The 17,204-nt window shown below is 32.0% G+C and overlaps 1 protein-coding gene across 2 annotated transcripts; it reads right to left on the bottom strand.

Annotated features, from left to right (window-relative positions):
- Positions 1-1,797: 1,797 nt before the first annotated feature.
- LOC114401213 lies at positions 1,798-12,260 on the bottom strand. 2 transcript variants are annotated; one of them, XM_028363675.1, is made up of 8 exons: positions 10,584-12,256; positions 9,750-10,126; positions 8,143-9,219; positions 7,871-8,026; positions 7,375-7,726; positions 3,581-3,651; positions 3,344-3,466; positions 1,798-2,688 (listed from the first exon to the last, which is right to left on the bottom strand). In XM_028363675.1, the coding sequence occupies exons 1-8, from the start codon at positions 11,779-11,781 to the stop codon at positions 2,347-2,349; spliced, it is 3,696 nt and encodes a 1,231-aa protein (XP_028219476.1). In that variant the 5' UTR covers positions 11,782-12,256; the 3' UTR covers positions 1,798-2,346. The 2 variants fall into 2 exon arrangements, 1 of the variants encoding a protein (XP_028219476.1); XR_003664238.1 differs by lacking the exon at positions 1,798-2,688 and having other exon boundaries at positions 7,398-7,726; positions 10,584-12,260.
- Positions 12,261-17,204: the final 4,944 nt, after the last annotated feature.

The raw sequence follows: 17,204 nt of genomic DNA on the forward strand, positions 1-17,204 counted from the left end.
AAACATTTTAAGAAGTCACTCTAGAACATTGATTTAAAATAATTACTTGAGATTAATGTATTAATGTCAAATGATATAATTGCATTTAAGTAATAAAAATATTACAAAAAAAAATTCAAATAAGAATTTGAAATATTTTTCTAGTTACAAGACGAATTTTCAACATAATTTAATTAGATAAATTTTTGCTGTTATTTATTGTGTTTGTATTTAAATAACTAGATATTATTTTTGAACTCTTTAAAAATAATTAATTTCATACTATGTGAATTCTTTAACGAGAATATATCTTAAAATATACCATGTCGTGTAATACTAAGAATGCTGTGTACCTTAGTAAATGCTTGTCTGGATTGTTAATGTACACACTCTTTTTTTTTAGTACCAGTGTGTTAGTACATCATAACTAAAGAATATTTTCAAATAAACCAATAATATAATTTACTAACGCACTTATACTAAAAAAAATAAAAATATATACATTAACCAATCCATATATATATATATATATATATAACTTTTGACGATTGGAATTTGATTTTGATGTAAATAATACATTTTTTTAATGGAGATACTTTATACTGTTTATTAAAATAATAACTTCATACATGTAATATTTTGTTGACTTTGATTTTTGGAGTTTTATTTTGATATGTAAATAAAATATTTTTTATTGGATTGATGTATTAATGTATTTATTTCTAAGTACAAAAAAAGTCCTACAAAATATTTATAATGTCAAAGTATAATGTATTTTCTTAAAAAATATTAAATGATAAATTTTATTTTCAACTATAGCAAATATTTTCTATGATAGTTGAAAATATAATTTATTCTTAATTTTTAATATATTATGAAGAGTAATTTATACTGCTTTTAATATTATTTTTTATTTTCAATTCACTAATTTACTTTTAATTTTTTATTGAATAATTCTAATTTACTTAGAAATTTATGATTTATTTTTAATATATTATTTTTTCACTGAAACAAAATTAATCCAATAAATAAAAGAATTAAATTATTAATTAGCAATGAATCAAAATTAAACCAATAAAAAATAGACTTTAATTTGCATGTTAAAAGGTTAAAATTAAAACACAAACAAATGAATTTCATACCATAAACATTTTAAAAAAATGAGTTGGAAGTAAAGAAAAAAATACGAGTTGTAATTACTTTCAATCATCCCCCACTGATAAAAGAATGTTAAATTTTCCTCTGATGGTTCACACAATGGATTTTGCTTCCAACGTTTCGTTCATGACAGAATGGTAAATTATCAATAAAATGTAAATACCTAGAGTAAAAATGGTGCTTAACAAACTAAACATGTAATATGTTAAACCAAGACATATTAGTGGGTTTTTGAACTTCTCGTATTACTTACTAAATGTCTTCCAAAAATTCAAGCTCTATTTTCGCATTGGTGTTTTCAAAAGAGTAAATGTTAATAAGTATCTTAAATGCAGAGGTTAACAAACTTAAATTAGAAATATTTTTATTAAAAGATAAAAAATTATGTTATTTATGATTTTTTTTAGGTTATTCTATATTTTAGACTAAATCACATGCTTAATAAGACCCTTTTGAAAAAGATCAGGACGTTAACCGTTCAGAGATCAATGTGTTCCAATAATCTCTCCTGCTTGAAATAGCAAGTAATCGGTTTTGGTTTTTTTTTTTTTGGTATTGATTGGGCCTTGAACAGCAAGTAATCGATTTCGTTGAACACATAAAGATCATAGTTTTCATGCCAATACTTCAGAAGCAGCATGAGTAATAAGAAATACAACAAGAAAAGACTTATCTTACAAGATAAAGACGACCAACAAGAGAGAGACAAATGCAAAGCCTAAATGTTATACAATAACTAATAAGAACTTTACAAAATCAATCAATAACAGTTGCCAATCAGTAATTATCCTATACATTGACCTTGGCAAAGCTACCACATCTACTTGTCCTTGTATACCCACCCATGTCTCAAGAGTTAAGACCACTGGGAGTGTTAAATTAGATTAACATATACCAGGCTCCCAGCGACCAAGGGTAGTTTCTAAATTAGTACTATTTCCTAGTCAAATCCAATTGTACATTCTTTCTTGCTCTTCAACCGAATCCTTAGTCACTTACAAAATTCTACACAACCTACTCAGTTCAGTTCTCCTCATGCATAAGAAACAACTAATGCTACAAATATTTACACTACTGATACGCTGTGACATTGCACCAAGCACCCGCAATCCATCCTCCACTGAACAAGCTCGCAAAGACTGCATGCCAACAATTATTTATTCTTGCAAAAACAAACCTGTTGAATTATTCAGCTGGCTCATATTCATATTAGGCACTACCTGCCTCATCTGATGAACTTCCTGCTGGACGTATTCTGCCAGCCTGAATTTCATCTTCACTGAACATGCTCTCTTCACTAGAATTGGAGAATGGACCGAGATCCTCATCCGTTAGCGAGTCAGCTTTCTGTCTCCTTCTGACATCCTTCACTGCTCTTCCCTGAAGAGCAAGGCGCCTGCGTTTTCGAGCTTTACGCTTGCCTTTAGGGAACTCTTCTTTTTGCAACTCAAAGTTCTTCCCTTCAACATCTTTTGCAGTTCTTCCCTTGCCATATCCATTATCATCAGACTCTTCAGCATCCAGCTTACGCCTTTTCCTATTAGAATTTGTCTGAAACATCGACTCGTGTTTAGGTTGAAAGGTTTTTAGACAGTACATATACAGCAATGTCACAGAAAGTAAACAAAGATAAAAGCAGGTCATCTTGTAACTTGTAAGGAAAGACTAAATGAATAAAATTTGGTTGAAATATGTTTTTAGTCCCCTTCATTTCCCCTCCCTCTCCTTTATTTCTCTCCAACCAAATACTAAATCATTCAATGAAGAAAATTGAAGATATTCAAATTGGTCGATACAGAATCACACTGCTGATTACACATGGCAGACATACGTAGTTTATGGTAGTATTATCTACTCTAGTCCCCTTTTGCCATTTCCTTTACTCAAAATTAATAATAATCTGAAGATATACAATGAGACAAACAGAACGGAAATGGAGGCCAAATTGCAGCAGAATGATAAAAGAGGACTAACATCTCACATCCTGGCTAAAGTCAAATGCTTTACGTGGCAATAATAAAAACAAGTGCAACCATGATTCCCATTGTTCACAAATTGATGTGGCACAGAATTCTAAACAAAACATAATAGGATAATTTGGTAAGTTTAAATCCCTGTTGATAGGGTTTTTGAAAATGAAATCTTCATCATTATTCAATAAGCAATAGACAGTTAAAGAGTGATCATGATAATTACAGATGCATACCTTTGGACCACGATCAACCAACCTTGCCCATTCATGCCGGTTCCTCAAACAATCAAGAACAGCCTGAGAGTGACTTGAGTAAGCATAACGCTCTCCATTATGTTTCCTCAAGTTATGCCAGTGCTGTGACAAAACACAAGAATAAAAAACGTTCAGTCACAAACAACCCATTTCAACCCACGACAATAAAAAAATAAAAGTAGAAACCACGAAAACAACACTAATAAAGAACCATACCGGTAGCACAGCATTACAGAGTTCCTCATATGTCATACGCCTGCCTTTGCTCATTATATCATTGATTAAACCTGCATTTGGATACATATGTATAGTAAGAAACTATCCACAAATTGCTCAATAAACCCATGAACTATCTTTCTTTTCATTTTAAGATTCACCCAAAACATTAAATTTAAACTCAGATATTCAGTGTTTGCCTGCCTACAAATTACAAGCTACGAAACATGCCACTCCAATTTGAAGTTCCTGACACATGTCAAACACTTCTCACTGTGTTTAATTAAAAAAAAAAAATTGTCAGGCATTTGAGTTGACACTTCCATATGGATGGACACAAACTAATATAAAAAAAAATATTTACTTTTTAATTTGTAGAAAAGTCAGCTTAAAATATCATATAAAATATTAAAAATAATATCTCCCAAATTTTTGAAAAAACTTAAAAAGTTGGTTTAAGGTGAATATACATTTCTTAGAAGATACAACTTCATTTTCTTATTTTTGGGATTTCTGTAAAGAGACCAAGTTCTTTCGTTATAAAACTAATGTCTCTTACTCCCTCCATTCCAAAACTTGGGGTGTTTAAGGTTTTTGCACACAAATTAAGAAATATTTAATTTATGCAGACTTAGACTACATTACCCTCATTTATTGTTTTAAAATTTTCCATACTATTTTCAATCACTCTATTTATCCTCCTATGAAACAATATTTTGTACTACTCCACTAAAAAGTAACATTAATGTTCCATTATAAGTACCTTGTAAAACTCAAAGTTATCAATACTCCACTAAATAGGTATTTATTACTCAACTACATACAAGGATACAATTGGAAAAAGTTGCACAATTATATATTGGAATTCTAAAACAACCAAATTTTGAAAACAAGAATAAAAAGCTAAAATACCCAAAGTTTTGGAATGGAGGGAGTAATATTCTTTTCAAGGCTCATTATTATTAAGAAAAACACACACACACACACACACACACACACACACACACACACACACACACACACACACATATATATATATATATATATATATATATATATATATATATTATGTGTGTGGTGTCTTGGTGTCCTACATTTTAAACACTAGCTATACCAAAGTCCATGCCTCGTAGATTACAAGAGATGGTCATGCCCAAACCTACATGCAAGTATGGTTTATGATTGACTATATAAAAGTAATCTTTGCAACAAAATTTATGTTGTATTTGTTGAGGGAAAACCCCTGCTTACACAATAAGTAAAAAAGGATAGAATGTACACAAAGACGTATCACAAATAGAAATAGTGGAAGAATACAAATTAGTGTGATTCGACATTTCTTACATACATCCACAAAACCGTCTCAAAAGTGTTCTACTATCTCAAATAAGATTACAAGTTTTCTGGATAAACTTGAAAAACCCTCCCTAGATAATGTATCACCCTACAAACCTGATTCTTCCACTCAAGTTATAAGGAATGATAAACACTCTCTCACATCTATCTCTTCTACTTGGATACGTGAACCTGCTTCAACTTAGGGTAGATCTCCTCATCTCAAGAACACGTTATTTATAGTGATGGGGTGTCTTCTAAAGACTTTTTGAATAAGCATCAATTAATAATTCCAAGAATCACCTTCCCTAGAAATTGCCACCACACATAATAATAGTTACAAACTTTCACTTATCAAGTAATCATGTCTCAAAATTACTCAGTTGAGTTAATAGTTGGAAATTTGGAATTGACATTCCCAACAATCTCTCAATTAAAATTTCCAACCCTCATCGTTAGCCTCTTAAATCCTGTAATCATGGAAGTTCATCACAACTATCTTAATTTTTTTTCCAAATCATGTTTCTGCTGCGCAAACTTTGGTTTGCTCCCTGTCATACCTCTAATCTCAATGTTCCTCTATGAGTATTGGATGGTGACACTACTTCTATTTGCACCACTATTAGCTGCCACCAACAAAACACATCACTTAGCTTCCACATCACCAAGAAGATCTTCAATGCAAGGATCCACCATCAACATTATTTCACTTCAATACTCGTCTAATTGGTCACCTGGCCACACCATCAACTTTGTACCATTGTTGGAGGAAAAAAACCCGTACCCAAAAACAAGGACCAAAGGATGAAACACACACAAGACACACCACAAACAAAAACAGCAGAAGAGCACAAATTAACGTGATTCGACACCTCTTGTCTACATTAACAACTGTCTTAGAAGTGTGTCACTATCTCAAATAAGAAAGTTTTTTGGACAAACTTAAATAACCCTCCACAAATAGTGTCACGTAACAAATCTGAATCTTTCACTCAAAAGCTACAAAAAATGATAAACATTCTCTCACTCACAAGAGAATCCCCAACATCTTTTGGATTCGCATCTCTTCTACTTAGGTGTGTGATCTCCTCTTCAACCTGGGATGGTTCTTCTCATCTCAAGAACCTCTATTTATAGTGGTGGTGATGACGTTCGATACCACTGTTGGGTAAAAATCCACCACACACACAAGGATCAAAGAATAAAACACACAAAGCCACACCACAAATAGAAATAGTAGAACACAAAAATTAATATGGTTCGACACATCTTGCCTATGTCCAAGGAGTTGTCTCAAAAGTGTTTCACTATAACAAATAAGATTACAAGTTTTCAGGACAAACATGAGAAACCTTCCCCAATAGTATATCACCCTACAAATCAAGTCTACCACTCAAAAATTACAAGAAATCATAAACACTCTCACTCACAAGAGACCCTCTCACATCTCTTCTACTTGGGTTCATCTTAGGGTTATTCTTCTCATCTCAAGAACTTCTATTTTAGTGGAGGTAATTAGTTTCGATACCACTATTGGGGAAAATACCCCAGAACACACAATAAGGATCAAAAGAAAGAATACACACAAAGCTATATCACAAATAGAAATAGCGCAGATTTATGTAATATGTTAACTTATGTCAGATTGGTTCCATGGGCATACAAAATGTCAAGGGAGCATATCTGAATGTAATATGTACCTCTAGTACCACTGGTACTCAGTAATATAATATTATTTTTGCAGAGCAAAAAAAAAAACACACAAAGCTATATCACAAATAGAAATAGCAAAGAACACAAATTAACGTGGTTCATCATCACTCGCCTACGTCCACAAAACCACTCAAAAGTGTTAACAAGCTTTCTACACAATTTAAAAACCCTCTCCAAATCGTTTGTCACCCACAAATCCAAATTTTCCACTCAAAAGTTGCAAAAAATGATAAACATTGTCTCACTCGCAAGAGACCGTCTCACATCTCTTCTACTTGGGTACATGAAGTCATGAACCCTCTTCAACTTGGGGTGGTTCTTTTCATCTCAAGAATCTCTATTGATACTGGTGGTGATGACTTCTAACGACTTTTTGAATAAGCAATAATTAATTACTTCTTACAATTCTAAAGTCACCTTTCTTAGAAATTATCATCACACGCATACCAATAGACACAACCTTTCACTTATCAATTTATTATATCTCAAATTTCACTTGAACTAATAGTTGGAAATTTGGAATTGACACTTCTAACAGCATTTGTCAATGTACTCCAAAACTGAAACTAAAGCTTAGATAATTGGTTGAGTTTCAAAAGGCCAGCAATCAAAATTTGTAAAATCACTGTTTATAAACCAACAATGTTTGATCTTATATATAGTCCAGATATTAAATAACAGAAACACAAAATGAGATTTAAACAAACACAAAAATAGCATTCATTATTTCCCTGACAGGGAGCTACCAGGTAAGGTGCGATGAACTGGCCTTCCAGCAGTTGCTGTATCATCATCAGATACATTCCTAGGTGAGTTACGCATAGATGACAAATTCTGATCCTCAGGAGGAGTGGATGCATCACTGTTTGCAATTCCAGAGGTGGAAGAAACAGTATTGTTGGTGATGGAGTTTGCTGCTGCCATAGATGCAAGGCCTTCTTCCCTTGCAGGAGCATCTTCCGCGTATGACATATCCTGTTTCCTCTGATCAGACGAGGATGGACCCTTCTCCTTCTCTATCCTTTTAGCTTCGTATTCAAGTTCACGAGAACTGCCAGACCCATCTCTAGATGCATCCTTGTGTTTTCGTCTAGATGCCTGTGCAAATTATAATTTATAATGGAATTAGTCACATTACAGAGCCAAATTGATCATCTTTATTGTGAAAGCTTGTGAAAATTCTAGAAATAAAATTGGTGTAAGAAGCAAGATTTATCAATTTTAGTTGTCACAAAATCCTACAAAATAATGATCCTTTCCTCCACCCGATGTTCGCTTCATCAGCATGCTTGTAGCACTAGCGGAAGTCAACTGGGGCAAGCTACCAGCATGGCGTGCTCGGGGTACACGAGGTACACGAGGAGAACTATTCAGTTCTTGATGCAATAGCAGAGCAAGCTGCCAACAAAAGATAAATTAAGGGAAAAGTTAATAGAGAAAAGGAAACAAGAAAAGATATTATGTAGAGAAACTTCTTTGAAACTTAACTAGAAAAGTAGAAGTACAGATCATACCTCTTCATCACTCAGCATTGAAGAATTCGATATTAAAGAAGGATTCACTGATGGAACATGACTTTGGTTCAACTTGGAGGAAGTGTGGATGTTTGTTTGGTTAAGTTTTTCAACTTTCTGGGGCGCTGAAGAAGAAATCTTACTCTGCACTTGTAAAACCTTCTGATGGTTAGACTCACTAGAGCCTAAAATACTTGCAGTCTGATGTATCAAAGGTTTAGAAGACAAAACATGAACAGAATCTCTCGCATCTGAGTTCACTTGCTTTGAGACAGAATTTTGCACACTCCTGCTTGAATGCAATCCTTTTGAATTGGAATTCAAAGAGGATTTTGGTCGCTCTTTTACAGACTTCTTTGAATTTTCATCCCTGGCAGCAACACTTGGACAATTTTCATTCTTTGTGTGAATGTTACTATCAGCCATCACTCCATGCTTCGTAAAAGAATTAGGGATTTCAGTATCTTCAGATCTGCAGTCATGACCCAATGATTTGGAGTTCATGGTTGATGAAGTCGGAGATGACTTTCCAACTTTAGGCGAACATCCAAGTGCTTCAGATTTTGATGGATCTTTAGCAGCATCCAAACCATCTTTTGTTTCTGAAAATCCCTTTTGTGTTTCCAAGGAACCTTCAGACCCCACCGGTTCTAGTTTTCTTTGACAAAAATCACCAGATAATTCAATTGGTTTATTGGTATGATCAGCAGGGATTAGTTCTGATGAAATGTCAACACCACCCACCTTACTTTCACATGATGGTAAACTGGGAACTGGAGCATCATTCACTTTAACAATATCAGATGTGTGATCAGATGGTTTTTCATTGTTTTTATGATCACTGATAGGAGAAGAATGAAAATTTGAGGGCTTCCGAAAATTATCAACATTATCATCTCTCCCCATCTTAACTTTGCATTTTGCAGAGCTAGGACGCATGTTACGGCCAAGATCTTGAGAAACTTGGTTATCCACAAGTTCTGGTGCAGAAACACAATGACCTTCTGTGCGAGGACTAGCAGCGCTTCTTACTACTAAAGCATCATCTGCATTATCAGCTACCAAGCAATCTCCATCCTAGTTTATAGAAGCAATATATGTCATCAAAATGCAGTGTAATATCAAGTCTAAAGGCATACAAGACAAGACAAAACATCCATAAAATTATGCATGTATAAAACTATTAAAAAAATTTTGAAGGGTTAGAAATAAAATCTTCAGACACTAGCAAATAACCTGATGGCTCCCAAACTGAAATTTTAAGTAACCCATAATCTGGTAAGATTACAAGCTCTGAGAATCAAAAAAACTGAAGCATTGATGGAAGATCCTACTCTTGGGGGAGGGAGGAATAAAGGCCTAGCATTTTCAATTAGTACTCACGAGATATAAGCAGTTCTCTCAAATTTTGTTTTCTTAAACCCAGAAACAACTCAAACAAGTAGTATGCAATAATACAAGAACCTGGCAGACCATAACCAATCTCAATGCAGCCATATTAAACATGGAATGGACAGAAACAGAGCATCTCTAATTGACACATGATAATCGCAAAACATAGATTTCACATGCCAATCTTTGATTATGGCAGTGTCAGTAATCCATACCTTTTCTTTAACTGAAGCATTTCCAACATAATTCTGCTTTAAAGCTGATGTAACAGCATCATCAGTCTTAGAAGACATCTCAACCAAAGTAGGAGTTTTACGACTAGCCTTCTCTTCTGCTACAACATCTCCAACAGAAACACCATGTTTAGTCATGTCAGGATATAACGGTTCTGAGGAGTCCTCAGTAGTGGTTAAGTTGTTATTTGACTCCTCCATGATAGTATCCACAGCAACAGGATCATCAGACACATGCTCTTGAACCACCATGTCTTTTAAGTTTTTATTCTTTATGCTCCGAGCATCAGCCTTGAACATCTTTGATCCTCTGTCCTCATAAAAGTCCAATTGTTTTCCATCACCGGTGGGCGTAAACGCTAGTAACCAAAACAAAGGAGAAACAAAGAAATGGAGTCAACAAAAGCACACGCCAAGCATGCCAAGATGTGATACACCACCATAGCTGATGGTGTTTGCTCATGCCTCATGGCCACATAATGAAACAAAAACAGAGATAACTTTTATTCCTAGTAACTAGCAATTCAATAACAGTTACAAAAGGAAATTACTGAGCACAGATCTTGATAAAGATATGGACATTGAAAAATTAAGAAAATTCAATACAATGGTTTTAAGAAAACAGTGTGCCACAACAATTGCAGCCAGGTTTTAGGATCTTTGTGACCGAAATTGCAGTCACACCAGTCCAAAGTATCAAGAACCGCAACAAAACCGTCACCACCGCAATTTAATGCATTCAATTTCCAAGATAACAATATCAAATAGCAGAGCAGATTATTAAAAAAAAAAAAAAGAAGGAAAAAACGGAATAACCTGATTTGGAGGAATGCAGCGTTCTCTTCCTGGAATCTACCTCCCTGTCAGAAGTCCTAAGGCGTTTCTTCCCAATCCTCTCCTTGGAACTCGAATTCCCCAAATCCCCTTTACTGCGTTTACTGTTATGAACAACCGGAGGCCTCAGCAGAGTCCGCTCCTTCTTGACGTCACCGTGGACACGTGGCGGCACATCCTGGCTCCCAAACTTGCCCGTGTCCGCGTCCTTGGCGTGACCAGATCTCGTTTCAACCGAAGGCGCAACAGGGGGAGCAGCAGCAGTGTTATTAGCCTCTTTAGACACCCCAACCCCATTATCGTTATTATTACCATCTTTTGCTGGCACACCCTCCTTATCGTTGTTATTATTCCAGAAAGGGAACTCGTTGTACTTAAAATTGAACTTCTTGGGGACATACCCGCATGCCTTCCAGAGCTGGGGCGTGAAAATCGAGGAGGCGCTTTGGCCGGCGAAGATGGAGGGGTCGCCGCCCGGTGGGCCCTGGACGTGGACCCGCTCCTCGATGGGCTTGTCGGTCCAGAGCCTGGGCCTGGAGGGGAGGGCTTTTTTATTGTCCATGGAGATGGTTTTTGTGGGGAGTTCGACGAGGAACTGCGCGACCTCGGTCTCCATGGGGTTGGTAGTGCTGTTGCTGTTGTTGTTGCTGTTGTTGGTGGTGGTGTTGTTTTTGTTGTGCCTGGCCTTGCACTTGTCGCAGGAGAAGGTGTCGTCGCCCTTCACGTAGCGCGAGCAGCGCGTGTGGACCCACACGCCGCACTCGTCGCATTTCACCATCTCCTCGCCGTCGTCGAAGGTGACGCCGCAGATGCAGTCCACCGTCCAGGACCCGTCCACCCACTCGTCCGGCGGGTCCGAGCTCCGAGGGCGGTGCGATCGCCCCCCTTTCATTCTCGCTGTAACTGAGGGCACGGAAATGAGCAAGGACTTCAGACGGTGAGGGTTTTGTAATTGGTTCGGAGTGGGGAAGGTGACAGAAGGGGGAGAAGAATCTCCGCTCTCGGTAGCAGCAGGGAACACAGAGGGAGATGGTGAAGCTGGAAATGAAGGGGATATTCGGGGTTGGGTATTGTTGTATATCACATTTCGACTTGGATCGGACTCGTATGAATCGGATCCCGTTGAGTCCGACCCGAAAGTTACGGGTCCATCATTCGAATCCACGCTGCTCTCATCCATCCGGGAAAAGGAAAACCACCCCACCCACAATAAAATAATATATTGAAAAATGGGGATATAAAAAAATATATTTTTATGGAACTAACAAGATACTTATGGGTTTACACTATAGGCTAAAAAAAAATCTTGATTGAGGTTTTGTCTACCCTTTACCCAAGAGGACTAGGATGGATCATTGAAGGATAGGAAAAGTTTTTCTACTTATTGTGTGGGATATTTTGTGAAATTTGAAGAAGACTAAAAAAAAGAGAAAATGAAGGTGTTTTGCCCGCTTGCATGTAGCGAGTGTCGGGCGAAAGGGATTGGAGATGTTTTTGACCTAAAATAGAAATCAGGATTATTTACTTTATGTAGGTGACGCTATCTGAAGTCCGACGGAGACCGTGAGAAAGTGAAACAAAGGCGTTTTATCACTTGTGTATAGCAAGCCTTGGATGGAAGGTTTTCAAGTTTAGTGGCGAGAATTGTGAAAAGAAGATATGAGTTTGAGGTTCAAAAAGATTAGTGAATTGATCAAACAATACACAAGAAATAGTTAAATAGAACAAAAATGGATTCGCCGGATGTGTTTTTAGTCAACAGATGACTATATGCGTATATAACACGCTACACATAAATAATCATTTTATTATATAGTAAATAAATAAATAAATAAAACATGTAATGTTAACCGATATGTTTAGAGATATTAAATAGTCTCTTATTTTAGTTGTTTAGAAAAAAAACAACTTAATGTTTAGAAATAATCTATAAAAAAATTAAAATTGATTTGAAAAACAGCTAATTATCATGTTCAAAACACTTAGCATGTGTAGAATTACAAAAGAAAATTTTCATTATTCTAAAATAAACAATTCACTTCAATCTCATTGGCAATTTACCCTAATAAAGTTACATCGTCCATAAGAAATAATAAGGAAAGAAAATGCTAATAACATATTTTTAAACACATTTTCTATAATTGACCATTTAAAAAGAAGGAATTTCACTTCTCATGAATCTTTCTCTTAGATTTTATAGTTTTTGATAAATTTTAACTAATGTAACATGTGTTTAAAAAATTGTGTTGCCAACACTCTTAAGAAAGTAACCTTGTTAATGTGGAAATTAATTAATTATATTACATGCACGTTGATTATTAAATTGTGAATGTGTTGGATTATCATTCAGGTTTTTTTTTATCAATAGTTGAGTTTATTTACTTTATCAAATTCACAGTATTTTGCAATTTGGCTATCGTGAACAATTAAAATAAAGTCTACAATTTTGACTCCTCTAAAATGAGCAATAATAAAATGAGTATTTATAGTTTTTTTTTAAAACAAGTGAGTTTTTTTAGTAGTTGATAAGAAAATCAACAAATAATATTTTGATGCCTTAATATTTTTTATGCATATGCATGTAATATCAACAATTAATAGTTTTATTAATGATTGAAACTATTTACTTTACCTTCTAAAGTTGATTATTAATTTTAAAATGTTAATTTTTAAGAAACTTATAATTAATAAAAAAATAAAACCAAATTAGTGTATATTTTATACCTTTCAATACAGAGATGAAAAATTTATGAGTCAAAATATTTTCTTAAAAACTTAGCAATTTTTGGCAAAAGAATGAAATCTTCATTTAGGATAGCTTTTAGAATAAATTTTACATAGTTTTTTTGTATTTATAAAAAAAATTATAACTTCTTTATAGGTCATTTTTAACTTGTCTCAAAAAGTTTTTTTACAATTTTCTAAAACTTATTTTAATAATATGTTGTAGTTACATATGAATATGAAAGATATACGTTTTTTTTACCGAACGAAAGATATACTTTTAAGAGAACTTTATATATATATATATATACTTTTCAGTTATTTATTGAATACGTTAAAGTGCACAAAACTATGTATAAAAGAAAAGTGGACCAAACTTGATAAAGCAATTCATTGAATAATTTAGGCTAAATCAGAATTGTGATACTTATTTATATTTTATACTTCAGTTTAATCTATTAAATTTAAAATGCTTTGCTTTAATCTCTTATAATATCTCTATTAGGTTGAATTGGTCTTTTTTTCGATTTTTAAGGCTAAATGCTAATTTTGGTTGACATGACATATCTTACACAATTTATTGACCAAATTAGTGTAAAAAACTAACAAAAGGTTCAATCTAGTGTAAGGTAAAAACTTTAAGAAATCAAAGTAAAAAATTTTAAACATAAGAAAACAAATTTAAAGCCTTAAAAAAATTTAAACCCTAATATAGATAAAGGAACAAAATTCAAACTTAACCAATAATTTAATATGAAAAGTGAGTTTAATTTTAATATCTTAAACTTGGTCATTTTAAATGTAGTGAAATCTAACTCGGAATTTAATTAGTTGAATGCTTCTTGTTTTGTAATAGACCAAGTTAATATACTTATCTAAATTTTAAAAAACAAATACTTATGACCAAATTATTTTTAACTTGAGATTTTATATTAGACTTGACCTGCATATACTAAAGAGCGTGATAATATTATTAAAAAATGAAGATAAATTCAAAATGATTCGACAAATGATTTTGCTTAGATATTTTATTTGTATTAGGGTGAGCAAATGATGGGTTGGTCGGATTATGTATGATATTAACTCGTTTCTAAATTTTGTTCAAACTAATTCTTTAAACCTTAATCCATCTTTAGAACCCAAATGACCATATAATGCAAAAGTTAAATGAGAATATATCAAGTTGAGTTCTCTTGTATTATGATTATAGATGATTGAACTATGAGAAAGTTACCCACGAGCATGAAAGGATAATAATCGTGAGCATAATTTTCTACCAAATAACAAGTTCCATTAGAGTTAGGCGAATTTGGAAAAAAAAATATTAAAAAAAAAGATGAAACAAATTAAATTTTAGTTATAAATTAAATAACTTTATACATTTCGTTTTTTAGGAGTTCTTTTGTCTAATTATCCCTGGTGAGGATTTTGATGTAAAATTTGTCCTTATATGATATTAAATGTATTTGTATTTCATTTAATATTTAATATTTGTTTTATAAAATATTACGATTATTTGAATGATATTTTAGGAAGATATAATATTAATAAGAAAAAGGAAAAATTGACTAGATTATCTTAGAATAAAACCAAATATTATTATTTAATAATTAAAAAAATGTCCTTATATTTTTTTCAAAATTCTTTCTATTTATGCCATCAAGTTCTTCATTAATGATGGCATGTGGATTCTAATAGTAAATCCTTTTCATTGAATATGTGTTGAAAATTTAAAAAATAATATTCAGATATTATAATTTATATGTTAAACATAGTGATAAGGATTTTTATGTAGATTTTGAAATTTTAAAATATAAAATTCATTTATTCATTATTTAATATTTGCATTATAAAATATTAAAATCAATTCAATGGTATTTTGGAAAAATAAAGTATTAGTGAAAAATTGGTCAACACTCATAATTCATAATAGATAGTGTTAAAATACAAAACAGTCAACTTATAATTAAGGTGACCTAAATATGAAAAAAATATAACTTAAATATATAAAAAAATTAAAAATTGTTTTTTTATATCAAATTACAATTCATTGTAAAAAAAATTCTTGGAAATACCGCTGATAATTTTTGTAAACTACACTTTTAAAGGATATATAATTTATATATAAAAGTTTTGCTCACTAATTTTTAAAAATGTTAATATTTTGTTGTGGTGTTGTAATTTTTATTATTATTATGATTATGTTTGACAAAATATTTCAATTAACTTTTATTTTTTTTACTAACTGAAAATTTTCTTTGATTATTTGATAACTAAGTTTTTTTAGTAGCTTCTAATGTTTTTTGAAATGTAATTTGAAGTGACATTTTTTAAAACACTGGTTTCTGATTTTTATATTTTTTTTTCATTTTTATCCTCAATATATTTATCTAATTTTCTTATTACCTTTTTTAAAAAATTATAATTTTTTATATCATTTTATATTTTTCAAATACTTCAACCGCTAGTTTTATCGAATACTTATAATTTAAAAAGTTAGTTTTTTAGTTTTTAACTACCAACTAATTTTTTAACTTTAAACTAATTTTTTTGGTTAATTTTTGTGAACATAACACATAACTAGATGAACACATATGCTTTTCACAAAAACAAAAAGTAAAGCATGAGAAAGAGTAAACAAAGAAAAGTTGAAAAATGTGTGCAGGGGGCTGAACTATAAGTTTTTTTGTATTTGCCCAGTATTAGACAAACAAAAAAATATTCTTATTTTTATCTTTATATATAAAAGTAGTAGATAATAGTACCATACTCGGATAGATTATTTACTCGATCAAGACACTAGTTTATTGAATCATGGGTCGATCCAGTGAATCATTAGTTAACTTGTATAATTCGGTCTATGTTAAAACAAATAAATAATTTCATAAATTATAAACTTGTACATTGAATATTTAAACTTTAACAAAACTCAACATATTTTAAAGTGTAATTATGAACTTGTTTAAATTTTTTAGAAAATAACATTTTTTTAGAATTCAGTACACACAATCTTAAGTTAAAATTTAAAATATATTGTTATCCTCTATTTATTAAAGCTATCATTATTATACGTTGTCAATCATAATCTAATATATATACACACACATACACACAAAAATTAGCCAAGAAAAAATTGAAAGTGTCGACAATTTTATCATCTCAAATTTTAAATGAGGTTATGTTTGGTAAAAAAAATATAAGCAAAACTACAAACAACACAAGTGTATGATATAAATTAAATTTTCTCATATAAGAAATGTTATTCAATTGTTTTAAAAAACTCAAAATTGCAAGATTCGTCAAGTCAATCAGGTCACCATTCAAAGTTGAGTAGCACCAAGTATGACTCAGTAATATCTACTCATGTGTGCACATGTGTCAACATGCGCCTCAAACCAATATGACTTTAAGAAAGACAACATAATCAAATTTGATATTTTTTGGATGATCACACGAGGATACGTTGTTTCTATTTAACAATATTTTTTTAAAAAAAATATTATATGGGATATTTGTGGAAATATATTTTACAACATTTAATGGGTCATTGAATGAAAAGAAAATCAATACATTTTCATTAAAAAACATTAATTGATGGAAAAAAGTGAATATAAAAAAAATATCAAAACATGTGCATTAACAGACATTAATCGAGTCAAATAAAAATTGAAATTAATATTATATATTTTAAATATAGACAAGTAACACTTCATTTTAAAATTAATATCCAAATATATATTTTATTTTCAAAATTTGTTTTATTGTCAATAAATAAATAATAATTAATGCTAATGAGACCATGGAGAGGTTATACTAAGCAATTGATTAAATTATGTGTTACTAACGACTTTAAGAAAGACAATATAATTAAATTTGACA

The sequence above is a fragment of the Glycine soja genome, chromosome 20, assembly GCF_004193775.1.
Source record: "Glycine soja cultivar W05 chromosome 20, ASM419377v2, whole genome shotgun sequence".
Classification (NCBI taxonomy): Eukaryota; Viridiplantae; Streptophyta; class Magnoliopsida; order Fabales; family Fabaceae; genus Glycine; species Glycine soja.

Excerpts from the sequence above, each read along its gene's own strand:
- LOC114401213 (XM_028363675.1), bottom strand. The coding sequence starts at position 11,781 with ATGGATGAGAGCAGCGTGGATTCGAATGATGGACCCGTAACTTTCGGG. Across the intron at positions 3,467-3,580 it reads TCTGTAATGCTGTGCTACCG|CACTGGCATAACTTGAGGAA; the intron begins GTATGGTTCTTT and ends GTTTTGTCACAG. Across the intron at positions 2,689-3,343 it reads TGGTTGATCGTGGTCCAAAG|ACAAATTCTAATAGGAAAAG; the intron begins GTATGCATCTGT and ends TCGATGTTTCAG.